This window comes from Callospermophilus lateralis, chromosome 1 (genome assembly GCF_048772815.1).
Source record: "Callospermophilus lateralis isolate mCalLat2 chromosome 1, mCalLat2.hap1, whole genome shotgun sequence".
NCBI lineage: Eukaryota > Metazoa > Chordata > Mammalia > Rodentia > Sciuridae > Callospermophilus > Callospermophilus lateralis.
The window spans coordinates 203,802,858-203,824,759 of record NC_135305.1 but is presented as its reverse complement, the minus strand read 5'-3'; the positions used below and the strand labels follow the sequence as shown (position 1 = coordinate 203,824,759).

General features: G+C 44.4%; 1 protein-coding gene across 8 annotated transcripts in view; it reads right to left on the bottom strand.

Moving 5' to 3' along the window:
* The window catches only part of Trak1 (trafficking kinesin protein 1), a 114,771-nt gene that overhangs the window by 73,704 nt on the left and 19,165 nt on the right, over nt 1-21,902 (bottom strand). For 5 of the 8 annotated variants that reach the window (XM_076844021.2, XM_076844029.2, XM_076844073.2 and 2 more), the window contains exons 1-2: nt 16,232-16,379; nt 8,547-8,741 (exon numbers count right to left, since the gene is read on the bottom strand). In XM_076844021.2, the coding sequence (XP_076700136.2) occupies nt 8,547-8,741; nt 16,232-16,250 (214 nt within the window). In that variant the 5' untranslated portion in view covers nt 16,251-16,379. Of the gene's footprint in view, nt 1-8,546; nt 8,742-16,231; nt 16,380-17,483; nt 17,558-21,902 lie in introns of those variants that run through there. The other 3 variants (XM_076844050.2, XM_076844043.2, XM_076844036.2) reach the window with 3 other exon arrangements.

Genomic DNA, 21,902 nt, shown 5'->3' with positions numbered 1-21,902 from the left:
ACTTGTAAGGAAAGGTTTATTTTGGCTTGTGGTTTCATAGGCCTCAGTTCACACTTGCTAGGCCATGTTGCCTTGGGGCCTGTAGCAAGGCAACACATCATAGCAGGGAAAGCATGATAGAGCAAACTGCTCACCTCATGGCAGCTGGGAAGCAAAGGGAGGAAGAGGAGAGGCTGGAGTACAATATCCCCTCCAATGACCTAACTTCCTCCCACTAGACTCCACCTCTTCAAGGTTCCACCACCTCCCAATAGCACCAGGAGCTAGAGACCAAGCCTTTACCATACGGGACCTTGGGGAACATTTCAGATCCAAACCATAGCACTCTCTGAAGAACCAGCAGAAAAGAAAACCTTCACTAAGAAACAGAGGCCGCCCACACCTCAAAGAGACATTGCCTGCCCCACAGGGATTAGCTGTGCTCAATTTTCGCTAAACTTCTACAGAAAACATACAGCACTATTCATTTCCATGAAGTTTCCCTTGGTAAAAAGTTTTAGAAGTTGATCCCTTGAAGACACTTTGAGTTAGAAGAATAATAGCATATCTTGAGATGGTTTGGCACGCTCACATAAACGCCCATGTGAGCTCCTTCACGGTCATTACCTAGTGTTATCATTTTCCAAACATTTACTCATGGATAACAACCTATTCAAACTAAGAAAAAGGTTAAGATTCTTCCTCAGGTATCTTATAAGAAAATCTTAAGGATGTGTTCAGACTCCCTTAAAGACCAACTCTGGTGTTTGGGGGCAAATTGCTTAGCAGTCCTACCTGGCCTGATGTCTAAAAGTAAAAGAAATGGGTTAAAGATGAGAAGATCCCAAGGTGGAGCTCCAGAGAGGTGCGCACCTATCCATTTTTAGTGCCTCAGAAGCACATGAGACCCTTCAAACTAGTAAATAATAAGAAAGAAAGAGGGATGGGCTACAGTCAGAGATCATAGTGTGGAAGAGAATAAGCTCAGGCCCTGCTGCTCACCCTTCCTGTGTGACTTTGGACAGACAACAAAGGATCCTCCATTTTTAAAATGAGGCTAAGAATAGCCTTCACCCCACGGCTACTGATGGGACTAAACGTAAACACACAATGGATGTTTCTCTTCACTCATCATTAACCATTACCACCTACAAACCAGCCAACAGAAATTAGAGATAAAACCTGGAAAGGAGAATTCTCAACCCAAAGAGTAAGGCACTCAACACTATCCAAATCTCCTCTGAACATTCACAGGCGAGGAAAGCACCAAGGAGTTTCCTGAATCCTTCATCTCACAGAATGGTGCTTATTCGTTTACCCACCCAGCATTTGCTCATTAGGTTTTCCCATTAACTTCACAACTCGAGTTAGCCAAACAACTTTTATTGCACTAATTTATGGAAATATTTAACCTATGAGTTCATAATAATATGGTTCAAAGAGGCTTTCATGGTCAACCTTGAAGCCCAATAAATCAATTTCTAGAAATACACCTTAAGAAAATCATGGCATGGGCAGACAAATGTCTATACAGAAAGATGTTCACCCATGTGTTATTTGGGGAAGAATTAGAGATGGTCTAGGTTCCTAATAATAGACAAATGATTAGACATAAAATGGTTGAATATTAAGCAGTAGTGAAAATTGTGTTTTTCAAGAATTTTAACACCCAGGAAAATGGTCAACATTTATTAATTTAAAAAGCATTACATTAGGCCAGGCATGATAATAGTCCCAGCTCCTCAGGAGGCTAAGGCAGGAGGATCCTTTGAGCTCAGGAATTGAAGACCAGTCTGGGCAACGCAGTGCGACCCACACACACTCTACCCTCTCTCTGTACAGAGGGAAACCAAAACTAACAGGACCTCTGCCTTCAAGGTGTCCACTGTCTAGTAGAGGTGAAATCCTACCTGGCAAAAAGAGCAACAGCAGCATAAGGAGGACACTTTCCTAACTAATCCTGCTTTTCCAGCTTCCCAGAAGTCTACATTCACCACAGTACCCCCACCTCCAGCAGAGTCCACTGCCCAGGGCCCATACCTGCACCACCACCAGACAGCTGGTCACTTCTCTGTGCCCAGGCATCTGGGCTCCTGTGAACAGTGCACTGTCCCCATCATGGATCATTTGTGTGTTCCCAAACTTGCTTATGCCTGTTTTGTTTGTTGATATAATTAACTGGGTTTATTTTTTTCATGAACATATAAAAAGAACAAGCACTTCTTCTAAGGAGAAAAAGTTTTACATCTTGAAATGCTCAATAAAGAATCAATTAAATAGCCAATTCAATTTGGACAAAACAATTATATTTGAAGAAGTCATTTAACACAAAGAGGATTATGTACTTCAAATCTAGTATGTGGGTCTCAGGGCACTCACGAACATAAAGCACTAAGCACAACCCTGACAAACAGTAAGCACTCAATAAATGTGACTCATCATTATCATTATTGATCATCAAATAGTTACAGAGTGATGAGAGTGGCCACAGCAGGATAAAGGTAGAGCCACAGAAGTGGGTGGACACCACAGATGGGGAGGTCTGGGAAGGTGCTATGATTTGGATTTGGAATGTCCTCCAAAAGCTCATGTGTTGAAGGCATGGTCCCCAAAGCAGCAAGGTTCAGAGGTGGGGCTTTAGGGGAGTGATTGGATCATGAGGGCTCTGACCTCATCAGTGGATTAATCCACTGATAGCTGAATGGACTACTGGGAGTGGTAGAAACGATACAGGAGAAGCATGGTTGGAGTGAGTAGGTATCTTGGGGTCTTGGGGACTAGATCTTGTCATTGGCCCCTTCTTTCCCCTCCCTCCTCACCTCCCTCCCTCCCTGTGTTTTCTGGCTGCCATGAGCTCAGCAGCTTTCCTCCACCACATCCTTCCACCATGATTTTTCTACCCTGGAGCCAGTTGGCCACAGACTAAAACCATTAGCCAAAATAAATCTTTCCTCCTCCAAGCTGGTGTCAGGTGTTTTGGTCATGGCAAAGGCTTTTCAAAGGAGGACACAGTTGTGCTGACAACCAGAGAAGAAAAAAGAAAGGGGAGAGGGCACAGGGAGCAGCAGAAGCCTGGGGCAGGTGGGAGGTGTGCTCGAGGGCTGAAGGCACCAGTGTAACGGCCGGGGAAGTGGGAGGGCAAAGGAGGCCCGATGGAGACAGAGCTAAAGCCCGGCCACAGGGTCTTTGAGGACACCACATTTTATCCAGAGAGCCATGGAAGACAAAGGTACAGAACAAACCAACTGAATTTGAAGAAAACACAAGAGGACATCAGAGAAGCAAGAGTGAGAGCAGCAAGAATAGGGGAAAGAGATGGCAGCAGGGTCAGAGAAGGGATCTGGGACACACCCAGAGGAAGAATCAACAGCACCACCCAAGGTCAGGAGATTGTGGCTGTGGGATAATCAGTGTCATATTTATTTATTAAGACAAAATTTTGGAGGAAAGGAAGTCTGCTTTTGGCGGAGTCCAAGCTCATGCCTACTACTGAGGCTGGGGAAAGCGGGAAGGAGAAGAGGGGGTCCCCAATAATCACAGGCAGAGAAGCAGGCTGGGCTCACCAGCATCGATCTGTACTTCATAGCTGCCTAAGACGGAGAAGAACTACTTCTGAGGGTACAGCGTGAGCAGGAAACCTTTTTAAAGCTCTAGGTGCATCAGGGTTGAGAGCCACTGATGTGGAAGCACAGAGGGAGAGGAAGGACCCATGCAGGGGCACAGCAGGGAAACCTGGAGCAAGTAGAGGCCCTGGAAGCCAGCCCAGGAGGGATCCAGAAGGGGCAGTGGCCACCTTAAGCCTGCTCTGGTGACAAGGGCAGTCGGGGACCTCCAGGTACAGGGGTGTGGAGTGGGCAGAGTCAGTGAAATCCCCCAACCAGGGACTCCAGCTCTGCATGCTTACCCTGCTGGATGCCCCTCTGGGACGAGCCCTGCGTGAGTGTACTGTAACACATCAGCCTTCTTATGAATTCTCACAAGTCTGACTGTACAAACACTCATGATGCCTGTGAGCATGGAAGACGCAAGGACAGAAACAAGTACAGGCTTACAGAAGGTAATGTTCCTGCAGCCCAGAGTCCTGGGGCAAGCCTGGGGCACCCTGCACACGATTCCTGCTCTTCACACCCCGCTGCAGGAGCTCAGGATATCACCATACAGGCCTTAGGAGTCCTTGTGCCCAATTGTGATTAGACTAGATCAATAGTTTTTAGCTTCTTATTGAAATTGAAATTAAAAAAAAAAAAAAAAAAAAAAAAAAAAAAATCATAAAAATGGCAATAGGAGCTGGCTTAATACGTACATTCCCAGACCTGCCACAAGGGAGAATGAAGTCTCATCTTCACTTAAGCTATATCAGACCAAGTGTCACTTGGGTCAGTGACCTTGAGCCATGAAAAGCAAGGTACAAAAACTTGATGTAGGATGCCAACAGAGGCCCGGGGAGCTGCCTGCACTGGTCCTGCCCAGTGCAAAGTCCCTGGGTTAGGTCATGGAAAGAAATCAATAAAGCAGAAATTGTTTTGATCTCCTTAGTAAGAAAGCCTCAGCTGAAACTCAAACAAGTCAAGTTCTCAAAGGATTACAGGGGTTACTGGCCACTCAGTCAAACCTGTTGGCAGATTCCTTAAAGGCACCTTAGAGTAAAAATCAACAGTGGAACAATATCTCAAAACTCTTGTTTGTTTCATAACTTTCTCTTCTCCTTAGGAACCTGTAGGTAGCACGGTCAGCAGCTGAAACGCACGTGAAACAGATTTCTTTCCTCCCAATGTTCATTAACCACAAAGTTACATCAAATGCCCCTGGAAGAAGGACCCAAAAGGAGTCACAGTCACCCACTAACCAGTGCAGCAACCTTCACGTCTGGTGTCTGCTGAACTTTTCTCGAGTAAAAGAGGCTACAGCACACCTCCCCTTCTGAGATGAGGGAAGCAGGATGTGCAGACCACAGGATGGAGGTGAAAAATCACAAGGAAGAATCACATCTCATCTTCAAACTAAGCTACATCAGGCTAAGTGTTAGAGGGTCAGGGACATCCCCTTGGTCCATGGGAGAAAAATCAATTTCGTATGTTAGACAAATATAAATCAACAAGCTACAAACATATCCTGAAACATATTTTTAAGTGTTTTGTTTTTTTCTTTTGTGTTTCACAAGATTAGCTTTATTCTTTTTTAAAATATTTTTTAGATGTTGATGAACCTTAATTTTATTCATTTATTTATATGTGGTGCTAAGAATCGAACCCAGTGCCTCACATGCTAGGCAAGTGCTCTACCCCTGAGCCACAACTCCAGCCCTAGCTTTATTCTTAAACTAGAGTTTTCCCCTTTTTTAGTGACGCTGAGAGACAGTGGTTAGTGTAGAGTCACACCTGACAACCTTGGTTTGAATTTCAGCATCCCCCTTTGCTAGCTGCGGGACTTTGGGGAAGTTTCTGGACTTCCCTGAGTCCCAACACCCTCAGCTGTAGAATGGGGCAGCAACAGGAATGAATTCAGAGGTTTCAGGCAGATTAGAGGAAAGACAAGAAAAGTACTGAAAGCAGGGCCGAGCACACAGTAAGTGCCACATGTTGACCATTGCTTCTCAAATGCCCTAAGTTTATGGACACATTTGTTTTGTGGGTCATTTTCACTTTGGGTGTTTCTCGGACTCATGAAACTTTTCTGAAAAGGTCATTCTGCCACCTGGTAAAGGCGGAGCACCCATGGCTCTCTCCCTCCTCTCAGCAAACCAGGTGAAGGCCAGATTTAAAAGGCAAAGTGTGGCTTCTCCACTCAGGAAAGGGAGGGAGTTTTACCGGCTCCCAGGCAGCCATGCCGTGTCAGTTTAGATCTGGGCAGCAAGGTGTAGCTGGCCTCCTGCTTGGTGATGGCACCTGGGAGCTCCATGTCCCCACTGCCAAACGTCATAAAAGGCCACAATACCCTTAAAACAGAAAATAAGTCTAGACTGAAACAAAGAGTTACGCTCTCTTCTTACATACCTCACAAGTGACTCACACGTCTCCTGGGTTACACACGTATAAACAAACACACGGAACCCAAAGAGGACAGCAGGCTCAGAGAAGGGCTCCTAGCCTATGCCTTCTACCAACCCCTCCACCAGTTTGGCAAAAGGCTCACTGATCCTTCCTTGAAAGGAAGGACTGCAGATGTATGATCAAGTACAAGTACAAGGAAGATGGCTGCACTGATGTAGTTACTAGACCTTGAAAAGGATCTGCGACAGGAACAAAAAAAACATCCGTGACATAAGTGCTTCTCCATTAATGCATCAAAAATGAGGTCTATCGGCACATCTGGTGTGACTTCAGAGCATATGATGAGTGAAGGCACTACTTGAAGGGATTTTCCTCTGCTGTGGCATGACATGCAAACACCTATGATCCCCACTGGTGACAAAGTCACTGTCCTGCCAGCACCACCATGCTTTGTTGTCTGTACCTCATTTTGGTCAGAAGTTAATGAAAATAAAGATGCCTATTTTTTTTCCTCTATCAGTTCAAAGAGCCCCTCAGTTCTCCCTGAATAGTTTGGGGTCCCAGGACCTTGGTCTGAAAGCATCATCTAGAGGGTCCTGAGTTTCAATTAATTAATGCTTGGGGCTGGGGCTGGGGCTCAGTGGCAGAGCGCTCACCTAGCATGTGTGAGGGGCTGGGTTCGATCCTTAGCATCATATAAAAATAAATGAATAAATGGTATTATGTCCATCTACAATTTAAAAAATAATTCTTAAAAAAAAGAGTTAATGCTTGATCATCAATTAATATAACAAATAGCCATTCTGTTCCGAGCAAAGAAACCACGGGGTGGGAGGGATACAACAAAACAAACAGAAGTAAGGGGATACTAGGAAACAACCATGTTGTAAAAGCTTTCAGAATCTCTGCTCAATGTTTATTTCAGTTCTTCAATTTTATTATAGGTTATCACTGCCAAATTCATCAGGATTTCTTTTTTTTTTTTAATAGATAACTAAAAATCAAACTAACAAACAGAAGACACAATCTCTGTTTGAGTCTACTGTCAAGTAGACCTTAGAGACTATGGATCAGTGCTACGGAATAGACACTGAGCTCACCATGCTTCCATTTCCTTGATAATAAAACCAGCCCTGCCCAACTGTAGACATCTGATAGGGATGCAATGAAGCAATTAGTGTGAAAGGTCTTTGAAAACTGTGTGGTGCTGCTCTTGGATGGTGTTCCAATTACACCGTGTATCCAGTGATTATTCAGAGTTATGAGAAGGAACTTTGGGAGCCTCCCGTGGCAGAAACAGCCATAAGGGGTACTGCAGAATCACAGGAGGGTCATCTATGGAAGAGTAAGTAACAGAGAGAGATTTATCAAACAATAATTGTGTTGTGGATTCTACTGTGGATTTCACAGTTGAGGCAAATACAGAACACACCGAGGATCTTACTCTGGACTTGCTTTTCTATGCACAATACCACATTTCCATGAGTAAGCTAGAATGACTTACAAAGAGCTTCATAAACTCTACAAGATACATGAGTCATTCAAAAGCCTATGGAATATTCTATTTTTATTGAAACTGATTTCCTGCAGTGTTCACAAAGAAACTAGGATTTGCATCAGGTATAAAAACACATGTCAATTTAAACAAATTTCCCTCCTAATACGAAAGTATCTAATAGAGAAAACCTGAAAATGGCCTCTGATACAACCTAAAAAATAAACCTGTAGTTCCAGCCTGTTTATTTTAAATGATCTCAAAACTTTAAGAAAATTAGAAAAACTGGTCTGCATTAGTAAAAAATTTTAGAGATGCATCATAAGCTGGTTTTGAATCATGTTTTCTCCACATAAAAGCAGGACTGCTGTACTCTTTTTTTTAAAGGCTGATGCAATGATACATCGATATGTAAATCACCCAGCTGGCATGAATTTCTAAAGAGTGAAACTGCTTCTAAAAAGCTGCCTCTCTAATAAACTTCAGTAACCAAAATTAAGTATTAATTATTAATTTTTTAAAATTTGTCACTTTTTTTGAGGTCTACAATACCAAGTGTCATCTCTTGTCATCCTGACTACTGAAAAGAGCTCTCCTAGTGTACTGCTCACCCTACCAGGTATAAGCTCTGCAGCCCAAAAGCATCAACGGTTTCCTGCTGCAACCCACAGCCCGACTTTCCCAAATACCAGTTCAAAGAGCTTCTCAGTTTTCACCCTTGGCCCATATCTCATTAGGTCCCTCAATGTCTCAAATACCTTTGATTTTAAATGAGACAAACTCCTTCCCCATAGGAGTTTCTAGGTACTCAAGTGGTCCTCTGATAAGAAGCAGGAAATGGGAACATTTTTCAAATTCTTCAGCTAAAAAAGAAAGTGGGTTCAAATGAAAATCCTACTTGGTTCACGCTGATCTAAAACTTCAGAAGATCTAAGATTCAGACCCTTTCTGGGGTTAACCCACAGCCACATCAACCTTCCAGAGAAGGCAGGCTGTGGGGGACAGTGTGACCAGTACCGGACCTCACCTGAGGTGGCGGCTAAGAGGGAGCTACATCAGAGCATCAGAGGGCAGCTACTCACGGAAGTATTTCAGCGTCTCCTCGATCTGCTCGGTGGTGAGGTCGATGTTGGCGTCTGGGGAAAGGAGAGGCGTGTGGAGCCAGTCGTCGTGGTCATAACCGTAGATGGTGTCGGCTCTTAACTTATAGTGGGGCAGCTGCTCCTCCAGCAAGCTGATGATCTCAACTTCTGGAAGATCGGTGCTATTGCACACATCTAGAGAAAGGAAGAGCAAGGAGACTGGGTAAGGAGAGTCCACTCTGGCTAGGGCCTTGCCGCCACTGGTTAGCTACACTTGTGACCTGCAGCGGGTCTTTGGTCTCACCTACAGCACAGAGAGGCCAGACAAGGCCACATCAGACTTAGAGTTATGGGGAAGAGGTGTGGGTAGGACCTGGAATGTCCCCTAAAAGCTCCTTCCTTGAAGGCTTGGTCTCCAGTGCAATAATGTTCAGAGGTGGGGAAGAGACTGGATCATGAAGGCTCTTATGCTGAATGGACTATTGGGAGGGGTGGAAACTGTGGGAGTAGGGCCTATTTGGAGGAAGCATGCCCTGGAAGGGTATTTCTTGTCCAGGGTTTCTTTCTTATTCTCTCTCTGCTTCCTATTCACCATGAGGCAAGAAGCCTTGCTCCACCACACTATTCTACTGTGATACTCCACCTCGCCCCAGCACCAGAAGCAATGGAGCCAGCTGACAACAGATGGAAACCTCTGAAATCACAAGCCAAAAATAAATCTTTCCTCTTTTAAATTGTATTTTCTCAGGTATTTTGTCACAGCAACAGAAAGCTGTGACACAGATTGTTAAAGGGTATAGAAATGCAGTTGGCTAGGAAGAATAACTTTGAATATTCTGTAGTACAGTAGGAGGACTGTCAATCATAATTAATTATATATTTCAAAACAGCTAGAGGGGATTTTGAATGTTCCCAACATTAAAAAAAAATGAAAAACATTTGAAATAATGTAAATTTCCCTGATCTGATCACTGCATGTTATATACAAATTATATTGAAAAGTGACAATGTACTTCACAAATAGTACAATTATTATATATAATTTAAAACTGAAAAAAAAGGTTTTAACTTAGAATTATGCATCCTTATTGCCAAGATCTGCCCAAGACAATTGTTACTGTTAAGTGGCCACCATCTAGAAAAGAAAGTCTAAATTCGTGACCTTCGTTCTCTGGGCTAAGTCTTTCTTCCAACCCTTTCCCCTACTATCCTCTCCAAGTACCCTACATTTTAGCCAAACCAGTTATAACTTAACCACTATGCCCAACTTCTTCCTTCTATTCACTCTTTAACCATTCAAGCTCTCCCTTCAGCTGGAATTTGACCTTCATTTAATTTATCTGTTCATTCATCCACACTTCCTCTCATCCACCCATTCATCTATCCATCCATCCATGTGCCTCACAAGAGACACAATGGTGAATGCAGCAGTCCCGGCTTCACCTTCCTGACATGCTCTTTCAGGGCATCCATCAATGACAGCAACAGGAGCCTGCCCCTGAAGGCACAGCCTGCCAGGCTGGTGCTTGATCTTTCCAAACAGAACTATTCTCTCTTCCCCTTTCATACACAAACAGTATTTTGTCAGAACTTTTGTTACTGCACTCATTAAGCTGTAACTTCTGGATAATTTAGTATCCTACTCCTCTTGCTGTGAGATGGCAGTCTGCCATACACAGCTGCCCTTGATCCACCACCTGAACCCTACAGCCCCAGGCCCAGGCTGAGCCCAAGGTGTACCCAACAATGCCTTCGATATTGAACCAACTCACACAAAGTACAGAAACGCAGCACTTGTGACTAAATTATAAACATGACAATGTGGCAGACATTCCCAGGACACAGACCCTACTTTTCCACCTTAGCACTTTCTTATCAAAGGAGAAATATGGAGAAGGAATAAAGTGGATGGTAATGGGCGAATGATAATTTTCTGTCAATTCTGACATCAACCACTTTTTCAGCCCATTTTGCAGAGGCATTAAGGACCCACCATGCTAAATGGCCCATGGGGCATTAGTGGTCTTTTAAAATTTTTGAACACATATTAATTATACAAATTAATAGTTTCATGGTGATGTTTCCACACATGCATACATTGTGCGTTAATCACATCTGCCTTCCTTCTACCCCCTTGCTCTCCTCTCTCTCCCTCTAACTTTGAATATTCTATATTCAAACCCCAGAGCAGTGGTCTTGCCAACCCAGAGCTAAACCAAGCACTACAGTGCATACAGGTGGAAAAGAGACAAGAGTTAATCCAGTCTTCCCTGCCAGAAATGAGTCTTCAACAGAGAAACACCAATTGAAAGATTAGACTGCTCTGGGGGTCAGATCTTGATGAAGCTGTTGTACCACATTCTTGCCTTAAGAAGAAAGCACAGGAGGGAACCTGGTGCAGGTGGAGGACCACACACGATTCTGTCTCCGGCCTTTCCAAAGAGAAAGGGCAGGGGAGAAGACACGCTCAGAATCAAACCATCCAACACCATAGGGAAATGGGGTTGCTGAGGAAGGACTGAAATCATGAGGTGTTCCCAAAACATGGAGGGTGGAATCAAACTAAAGGAGAAAGGAAGGAGGAAGTCAGGTCCTAAACACAGGCTCGGGGCCAATGACTGGCGTCCACAGTAGTGGGGGAGGCAGCTGTCAGAGGGAGCAGGAAGGCCTGGGGCCAGGATTCTCTGGAGAAACAAGGCAGGGACAGCAGGGGAGGCAGCTTCTCCCCTCCTGCCCCCTGCCTGAGCCAACGCCAAGCAGACAGCAAAGAACACAGAGAGGCCAGCACCCAGAAGAGCAGCCATGACAGAGTCGCCCAGACTCCTGCCTCCTTTGTGTTTAACAGGAAGGTCACACAACAGGCAAAGATGGGAGGTGGGAGGAGGAGGGGGGGAAGAACCACCACAGGGAAAGAGAACCTACAATTAGGGGTTGTCACCCTTGGGCAGCAGCCTGCTGGAGACACTGCCAGCTCCCACATTCTCCAAAGCCCCACCAGCCCCTCTCATTCAGCTCCGTGTGCAAAGCTTTACTGCACAATGCTTTCATTCAGGATGTCAGTGTGGCTTTCCAAAGTGCTAAGGAGCGTTAATGATTAGAACAGGAGGACACTCAGCATTTTACTTGGCATTTTAGGAAACAGTTCAATCCTGGAGGGTAGACTGCACCTGAACACTTGGGAAATGTCACAGTGTGCACACTTGGCACTTCAACCAGCCAAAAACCAGGACAGACCTGCGGAAGCTCCACATCCTCCCTTGGACAGAGTGGTGGCCCCACTTCAAGACGATTTCTCTGGTTTCTTCTCATTTTCCACCAACAAGAAGACACCACCCAAAAGGTTCAAGACAGGCCCATGAGAAGTGAATGGTTTCTCTTCTCATTCTCAAGTGAAGACGTTCCCACAGAGCTCAGCTCTGGGAGAGGACTCCCAGCTACAATACAACCACCATCTGAGAGAGGGGACTTGGGATCAAGGCATGTGGGTGCCAGGCACAGCATCTGTTCCTTAAAAAAGCATCTCCTGACCAAACCATGCTCCACAGCAGCTCTGCAAAAGGTAGAGCAGCCTGTACCCAGGAGAACAGGCAGGGGACCAGCACATTCCTGCATGACACACCGACAGGACAGGCTGGTATCCTCTGGTGTCTGGATGCTGTGTGGTGGTGGGAAAGGAAAAAATATATATATATATATCCAGAAAAAAAAAATATATCCCTTCTGAGATCAAAGTGTTACTTGTGAACACAACGTCACCTGCTCAAAAGCTGAGAGTTGACCTGTCCTTCCATGTTTCCAGGGTTGAAGATCAACATATTTACAGTGTGGGTCTTGGTGCCCCAAGAGAGGTTGTTTTCCTTTAAGCATGTGATGACCCAGTGAGATAAAGTATCAAAAGGGAAGGCTGTGTCAAAAGGCTCTGTTAAAAAAAATTTTATAGTTGATTTTTCCATAATGTGGCCAGCCATACAAATGTCAATAAGTTTTCAGCTGCTTGGAAGGCCCAGAGAATTGGGGCACAGAAAAGATGATGCCCCTAGCGACTGCCCCAGGAGCTATCCTTGACTTTCAGAAGGCCCAGAGAACTCTTGTGGAAGGACACCATGTCAGCCTCAGTGAGAAGGCACACTGGAGGCCTGAGGTTGGGTGAATGAACACAGGAGCTGTCAAGAATCCCCCAGGAATGCTGTTGACATGCCACACACCTCAGAGTACTCTCGGCCCTCCTGGAAACGTGGGATATGGATGTTATTTGCTGGGTTTTACAGGCTGCAAAGCTGAAATTCACAGGAGCTGTGGACTGTCCTGTTGGTCAAGGTCACACGCTAGCTCAGGGGTGCATTTTATCTGAGAAGTCTCAGCAGCTGACTAAAAGCCATGCCTTCGCCCTGGCACCTGCTGCCCGTCTTCTGGGAGGACGCATGTGAAACACTGTCCTTGGGGACACTGTCATCAACAGGAAGCTTTTGTTCTCAACAGGTAGAAGGCTTCATATGTGTGCTAGGGATGGTCGCTTAAAACATATGGGCAAGTTAGGGTGGTGCAGCAGAGCCAAGAATTGAAGTAACTTATGTGCAGAATCTCGGAAGGCCAGTGGCCTGTGTAGGACAGCCCTGTCCCTCTCTTAAAGCTTTTTAGAGCTGATAATGTGAAGGAACACTGCCAGCCCACATGGAAGGAAAAAAAACCTTTGTGCTCTCTATGGTCATCATTTCTCCACAGCTCCAATTCACATTTTAACAAGCTATAAAAATGTGTTCTCAGCAGGCGTGGTGGTGCACACCTGTAATCCCAGCTACTAGGGAGCCTGAGGCAGAAGAATCACAAGTTCAAGGCCAGCCTGGGCAATTTAGGCGAGACCCTGTCTAAAAATAAATTTTTAAGAGAGCTGGGGTGTAGCTCAGTGGTACAGTGTCCTTGAGTTTCGATCCCAGTGTCATGAAAAATAAAAAACAAAAACATGTTCTTAGCTAAATCTCAAAAGAAAGCAACAATTTCCTGATTGAACCCAAACCCCTACAGGTCTTTGCTTCTGGCAGATCTGTAGTAACACAACCCCAAGCCCCACTGACCCCCACTCCAGCCTGTCAAGCTCAGCAAGGCAGTTAGAGGAGACTGACCCCTCAGTGTCTCCTCCTTCCCCATGGTTAATTGCCATATTGCTGCTGGCACCATCTTCAGAAAGATGCTTTGTTAATCACGATACTGCCATGATTTAAAAACCTCCTTAGCTCCCTATGAAAGTCCTCATAATTCAGCCTGTGCCTTCCTAGAGCAGAGGCCACTGCCGGTTTGCCAATATCCAGTCTCTGACTCTTCCTTTTAGCAAAAGTAACCCCCAAAGGATGGATGGCCCTTGGTCAATCCACTAGAAAATATATTTCCCAGCTCTCCCTGCAGGAATGGGTCCCCACTTCCCAGTTACCAGGAATTAAACAGAGCTTCCAAGCCATGGCCTTGCCACCTATCTAGCTGCACAGCTGAGCTGCCTCTGGAATCATCTTTGCCCATACAAGCAAAGGTATGCCAGGGATGAAAATTCGGTGGAGAGGGCACTCCTGAAACACTCTGCACCTGAACTTTTAAGAGCAAAGGAAGTAACATCTACCTTATTCAGGCCACTACGCACAATCGATTTGGTCTCCAGTAGCCTTTCTTATCAGGCTAATCCTGTGCTATGGTCTCCAATTTTTCTTGATTTAAGCCAAACCAACTTCTTGCCATTCTCCAAACATGTTTTTTTTTTTTTCACAAATCTGGGTTTTTACACCAGCTATTTTAACTGCCTACAATGCCCTTCACTGCCCAGCCAGCTCCATTCTAAAATATCACTCAAATGTCACCCTGCATTTGCAAAGCCTCGCTCAACCTCTCCCCTCTGGCTACCACAGCATTCAGTGCATAAATGATTCCAACACAATGTTAGCAGTGTTTTCTCCACATGTCTTCCCTACTAACTGTGAACCCCTAGGGGGGAAAAAGGGCTCTGAAACACCCTTTTATATCTAGCCTGGCCCTTAGCGTCTTGCTGAGCAACGGTAGGACTCAGAAGTGCTGCATGCATAACAGGGCAAAGGGAAGGAAAAGCAGATCCACTCTGTCCACCCCCACCTACTGCAGACGCCCAGCCTTCAGCTCGAAGGAATTGCTGTCATCTAGTGTCAAAGTTTTTCCATGCCCCTCCCAGTATCACCCTAGGTCTTTGTCCAGCATGGAGGAAAGCCCCTTAGGAAAGTGGATGTCCCCTCCATCCTCAGCAAATGCCAACCCAATGCCCACCATTCTTACAGCACCACTTTAGGAGCAGAACACAATTCTTCACCTCTTGGGAGCTATAACCTTTCTGAGGTTTTTCCCAAAGCAAAAGGTTTAAAATGGACCCTCCTTCCAAGATGAGGGCTTCATTAGTGCTGCCTGGGAGGCGGGAGAAAGTGCAGGAGACCGTGAGGCATCCAGAGTGTCTGGGGCTATAGACGCAGTTCTGTCCGTCCCATACCTTACCAGGCTAGATCCTCAGCCATGGAGAGGGGCTAGAAGGAGGACCCTCCATCTAGGGATCTGTACTGATCAGGTAACATGCCAGACTGACAAACCTGTCAGTGCCCAGGACAATGCTTTCTTACAGCAGAGGCAGAACTCAAAAAATTTAAAAATCAGAGAATCTCATGTCAAACTACAAACCCTTGGCCTCTTGGAAGTCGGCACATCTAGGATTCCTGGCCCACCTCTTCTGAACCACAGTTAAGTGGGTGACTCTGGATGGGAGCAGGTGGTTCTGATGGGGTTTCTGGGCCTATTCCTGCATGCCAGAGCTCTGGTCCCAGGAGAACAGAGAACTGCAAGTCCATGAGAGGGGGCAGAGTATGCAAACACCCCTGAATACACACCCAATCTCAGGATATCGGAGAAAACACGGGGGTTGGGAGAGGGAAGGAGTCAAGAAGAGCAAGAGAGAGGGTTGGGTGAGAGGAAATTCTGGCAAAAGCGGAGGGAGAAAGAGGAACAGAAGGGCACAGAGGAAAGGGGACAGAAAGCCAGGGAGGAGGCAGAGTGGAAGGAAGCCAGCACCCGGCCGCCACCTGCTGGAGATGGCCCTGACTGCCAGCAAGAGCACCAGGCTAGGAGTCTGGAGAATGGGGTCCCACTCCCTCATGCTGCCCTCACTTTGTCCTATAGCCCTTCCAAGTCATGCTTCACCTCCCTGGGACTCAGTTTCCTCTTCCGTAGAACAAAGGTGTGAAGCTGAGGAAAACTCCCTTTCCCCTCTAGGTTTCTCTGGGCAGCTGGAGCGCAGCTGCAGGTTACAAAGGCCATGTCTGAGGGCAGCCACCACTACAGCACTTCCCTGCTCCACGAGGGGACAGCCTCCGGGCCTCCACAGCCCCGGGGGCCTCCACAGGACCACTTCTGCTGAGACCAGGAACTGTATGTTTATAGGAAATCCTCTGATTTCTAAATGCTAGACACTAATTTAGATTTTTTTTTTTTAACTCATAAGAGAAAAATATAGATGTGGGTTACCATGCCTACCCCATGCCTCACTCTGGGAGGAATGGGAGAACATCGTGGACTACATTAAGGACAACACTCAACATGAAAAGACCCTTCACCATCAAGTAGGGACACAAAACAGAGGCCCACCTTTTTTCCTCCCCATCCCTACCCCACTCCATTTCTTTACCCACCAAGTTCCCATTTGGCCATAGGGTGGAGAGCGAGGAGTGAGACCTGAGGCTCGCGTCCGAGGACGTTCTGACTGGAGGCAGCAGCCCTCTCTCCTTGCCCGCTTCCCTGGGCAGTGACTGCGAGACACAGCAATGTTCTAAAGGCTTCACAAGACTCCTCACCCACTCAGACACTTGCAAACCACTCTATACAGACTTGGAAATGATTCCACTTTCTGGAAACTGTAAGGACTAAAGGGCACAGACTCAAAGTCACACAGAGGCCATGTGGGTCCCAGAGACCTGTGTAATGCTCTGTAACTGGTGTCTGACAGATCACCTTCTAGAAGATTCCTCTTCTAGAAGATTCCATGAGTTTAGAGTCTAACCTAGGCATCTTTGGTTTTTCCATATCAGAAAAGTTGTGATTCCACAAATTACAGAGAGGCCATGAGAACAAAACCGCCGTGACTCAATCACCTCAGTTAGTGGAAGAGAATACTATGCTCAGAGAGGCTAGAAAGTGACCAGGTATCACAGAGCAAACCAGCAGCACATGGGAGACTGTGCCAGGATGTGCTGCAGGTCCCACCCAGCAGAGGCCTCTGGAAGCAGCACAGCACCTTCAGATGCCAGTTCATTCTCCCCACTTGCTCTGTTCCCAGGACCCTGCCTGGCAACCACTAAGTCCTTGATAAGGATGTGCCGGGCCATGCAAAGCTCCTGGATCTGTTAGTGCAGCTCACTTAATCTCCAAAACCAATAGGCAGTGCAGGATGAGGCTTGGGAACATATTCTATAAGCTAGGAAAGCACAGTCCAAAAGACAGAAGGGGAACCCAGCCCCTGTGAGATTCAGAGACATGCCAAAGTCTCCGCTAAGCAGCAGCAGGACTGGGAGCCGGGAGCTCAGCTCCCACCTGTCCCCTTTAGCACCACCTCCCAGTTCATTCTCCAGCCAAAGAGGAATGGGTACAAAATCTCCCTTTTCTATTCCATTTCTGTAACTCTCAACTGAGGCGCAATTCCACTGTTCTTCAGAGAAGGGACAGAGAAACCTATTCAGAACTGGAAAAAAAAAAAGCCAACAGAACTATGCTTGAGAGACAGAAACAAACACTTGACCAGGAATTCTCTGGAACAACTGTGGCCTTAATTACCACCAGAAGCCATTCTGTCTAAAGAAAGGCTAAACCAGTACACTGGTTCAGCTCCAGGCAGACTGGTGTCAGGCACCCCGCTAACTCACAGACCCTGGCTCCAAGGATACATACCCCAACAGCAGCAGCTGAGCAAAGGCGGCCAATCCACCCCCCAGGTTGGGTGCAGCAGTGAGAAACAGGGTTTCCATCATGAGGCAAAAGGGCACCTTGTGCAATTGAACATGGCACAGTTCACTCGGGCACCCAGGTTCATTGTGCAACAACAGAAGCCAAGCAGGGTCAGGGAAAAGTGAAGGAGGAGAAAGTCTGCTATAGAGGCTCCAGAATGTCAAAAGCAAAGTCTGTGTTTCTTAGAAACAGTAGTATAGGAATCCACAAAAGCAAATGATAATTATATTACAGATGAGAGTAATTCCAAATCTCTCAGCTATAAAACCAGAATTGTAGAGAAACTGATTGATTGATTGATTGATTGATGTTGGGGAGTTAACTCAGGGGCACAGTACTACTGAGCTACATCCCCAGTCCTTGTATTTTTTATTTTACCACAGGGTCTCACTACTTTGCTTAAGATTTCCCTAAGTTGCTGAGGCTGGCCTAGAACTTGTAATCTTCCTGCCTCAGTCTACTAGGTCACTGAAATTACAGGCATGTGCCACTGCACCCAGCAAAATTTATTTTAATTTTTTTTATTTAATTTATTTTAATTTCTTAATTGATTTTATTTTTTAAATACATGACAGCGGAATACATTACAATTCTTTTTTTTAAGAGAGAGAGAGAGAGAGAGAAAGAGAGAACTTGTTTTTAATATTTATTTTTCAGTGGACACAACATCTTTATTTTATTTTTATGTGGTGCCGAGGATCAAACCCAGCGCCCCGCGCGTGCCAGGCGAGTGCGCTACCGCTTGAGCCACATCCCCAGCCCACATTAGAATTCTTATTACACATATAAAGCACAATTTTTCATATCTCTGTATATGAAGTATGTTCACACCAATTCATGTCTTCATACATGTACTTTGGATAATCATGTCCATCATATTCCACCTTCATTGCTAACCCCCCACCCCATCTCTTCCCCTCTCACTCCTCTGCCCTATCTAGAGTTCATCTATTCCTCCCCTGCTCCCTCTCCCTACCCAGCTATGAGTCAGTCACCTTCTATCAGAGAAAATATTCAGCATTTGTCTTTCTGGGATTGACTAACTTCACTTAGCATTATTTTCTCCAACTCCATCCATTTACCTGCAAATGTCACGATTTTATTCTCTTTTATTGCTGAGTAATATTCCATTGTGTATATATGCCATATTTTTTTAATCCATTCATCTACTGAAGGGCATCTAGGTTGGTTCCACAGTTTAGCTATTGTGAATTGTGCAGCTATAAATATTGATATGGGTATATCCCTGTAGTATGTTATTTTTAAGTCCTTTGGGATAGACCGAGAGGGATAGCTGGGTCAAATGGTGGCTCCATTCCCAGTTTTTCAAGAAATCTCCATATTGCTTTCCATATTGGCTGCACCAATTTGCAGTTCCACCAGCAATGTATGAATGTACCTTTTTCCCCACCTCCTCACCAACACTTGTTGCTTGTCTTCATAATAGCTGCCACTCTGACTGGAGTGAGATGATATCTTAGAGTGGTTTTGATTTGCATTTCACTAATTGCTAGAGATGATGAACATTTTTTCATATATTTGTTGATTGATTGTATATCCTCTTCTGAGAAGTATCTGTTCAGGTCCTTGGCCCATTTATTGATTGGGTTATTTGGTTTTTTTGGTGCTTAGCTTTTTGAGTTCTTTATATACCCTAGAGATTAGTGCTCTATCAGATGTGTGAGGGGTAAAAATTTGCTCCCAAGATGTAGGTGTGCACCATGATCAAGTGGGATCATCCCAGGGATGCAAGGTTGGTTCAACATAAGGAAATCAATAAATGTAATTCATCACATCAATAGACTCAAAGATAAGAATCATGTGATCATTTCAATAGATGCAGAAAAAGCATTTGACAAAATACAGCATCCCTTCATGTTCAAAACACTAGAAAAACTAGGGATAACAGGAACATATGTCAGAATGGTAAAGGCTATCTACACTAAGCCCTAGGCCAACATCATTCTAAATGGAAAAAATTGAAGGCATTCCCTCTAAAAACTGGAACAAGACAGGGATGACCTCTTTCACCACTTCTATTTAACATGGTTCTTGAAACACTGGCCAGAGAAATTAGACAGCCAAAAGAAATTAAAGGGATATGTATAGGAAAAGAAGAACTTAAATTAGCACCATTTGCTGATGATATGATTCTATACCCAGAAGACCCAAAAAGATCCACTAAAAAACTTCTAGAACTAGTAAACGAATTCAGCAAAGTAGCAGGATGTAAAACATCCATAAATCAAAGGCATTTCTGTATATCAGTGACAAATCCTTGAGAGGAAAATGAGGAAAACTACCCTATTTACAAAAGCCTCAAAAAAATAAAATAAAATAAAATACTTGGGAATCAACTTAACGAAAGAGGTAAAAGATTTATATAATGAAAACTACAGAACCCTCAAGAAAGAAATCAAAGAAGTCCTTAGAAGATGGAAAGATCTACCTTGCTCTTGGATAGGCAGAATTAATATTATCAAAATGACCATACTACCAAAAGCATTATACAATTCCGATCAAAATTCCAATGACATTCCTCATAGAAATAGAAAAGGCAATCATGAAATTCATCTGGAAAAATAAGAGACCCAGAATAGCTAAAGCAATCCTTAGCAGGGAGAGTGAAGCAGGTGGCATCACTATACCAGACCTTAAACTATATTACAGAGCAACAGTAACAAAAACAGAATGGTATTGGCACCAAAACAGACTGGTAGACCAATGGTACAGAATAGAGGACACAGAGACCAACCCACAGAATTATAATCATCTTATATTAGACAAAGGCACCAAAAACATGCATTGGAGAAAAGATAGCCACTTCAACAAATGGTGCTGGGAAAACTGGAAATCCATATGCAACAAAATGAAATTAAACCCCTTATCTCTCACCATGCACAAAACTCAACTCAAAGTGGATCAAGGACCTAGGAATTAAACAAGAGATTCTGTGTCTAATAGAAGAAAAAGTAGGCCCTAATCTCCATCATGTGGGATTAGGCCCCAACTTCCTTAATAAGACTCCTATAGTGCAAGAATTAAAACCAATAATCAATAAATGAGATGGATTCAAACTAAACAGTTTCTTCTCAGCAAAAGAAACAAATTTATTTTATTTTTAAAGGAAAAAAAATTAATGTATCTAAGTCCAGTCTAGAATTAAACCTCCAAGAAAACACTCCGAAAATGGACTATTGCTATTTCAATTTGTCATGCCAATAAGTAAACACAAAGAATACTTTGGATTTCTAATTTCCTTGATGACTTCTCTTAAAAGTGAATGTTATATATTACAACTATTAATAACCAGGGGGAGGTTATTTACATGAAAATTTCCAGTGTCGCTATGACTGCAATTAAAGTACTCACAACAGAACTAGTGTCTAGCCAGATGGAGCCGGTGTAAACGGGAACAACACTTAGCGTAAACAGTTTGACAGCATGTTTGGAAAACCAAAAATCTGTCCATAAGCCCTAAACCCACAATTACACTTAGAACTAAACCTAAGAAAGGAATCCAAGAAATCTAAAGTGCAAAATACATAAGCCTAGTTTTGGTACACTTGATGAAGTAAAAAACATGCATAATAAGGTTCCTCAAAAAGTTAAACTCAGTCACCACGGGATACAGCAACTCCATTCCTGGCTATAATTTAAAAAATAAAAAAATGAAAACAGGGACTCAGATGTTTCTACACCTGTGTTCAAGACAGCATTATTCACAATAGCCAAAAGGTACGATCGACCCTAATGTCCACTGGCCAATGAGTATACAAATTAAATGTGATAAACACATACAATGGTAATAACCCAGTCTTAGAAAGGAGGAAATTCTAACACATTATACATGGGTAAACCTTGAAGACCTTATGTTAAGACAGTCATAAAAGGACAAATATTGTATGACTCTACTTTTAGGAGGTATCTAGTGTAGTCAGACTCATGGAGCCAGAAGTAGCACAGAAGAGCTGTGGCCAGGGACTGGGGGGGGTAGGGGCAGGCGGGAGTGGAGCTATTATTTAATGGGTACAGAGTTTCAGATGGGAGGATGAGTGGTGGTAGTGGAGCTGAAAGGTGATAATCATTGCAAAACAACGTGAATGTGCTTCGTAGCATTTCAGGTGGTTAAAATGGTCAATTTCAACTTATATGTATTGAACCACAACTTAAAACACAAACAATGCCATAATCCACACAGTCCAACATCTGTCCTCTCAGATCTCATTCCTAGAGAAATCCTCACACAAAGAACCATGAGATATTTTACAGGATGGCTTCTATAGCACTGTCTGTCACACCCCAACAGGGAAATGAGCTAACTATTCTTCAGCCACAAGAGGCAAATAAACTGTAAAGTAC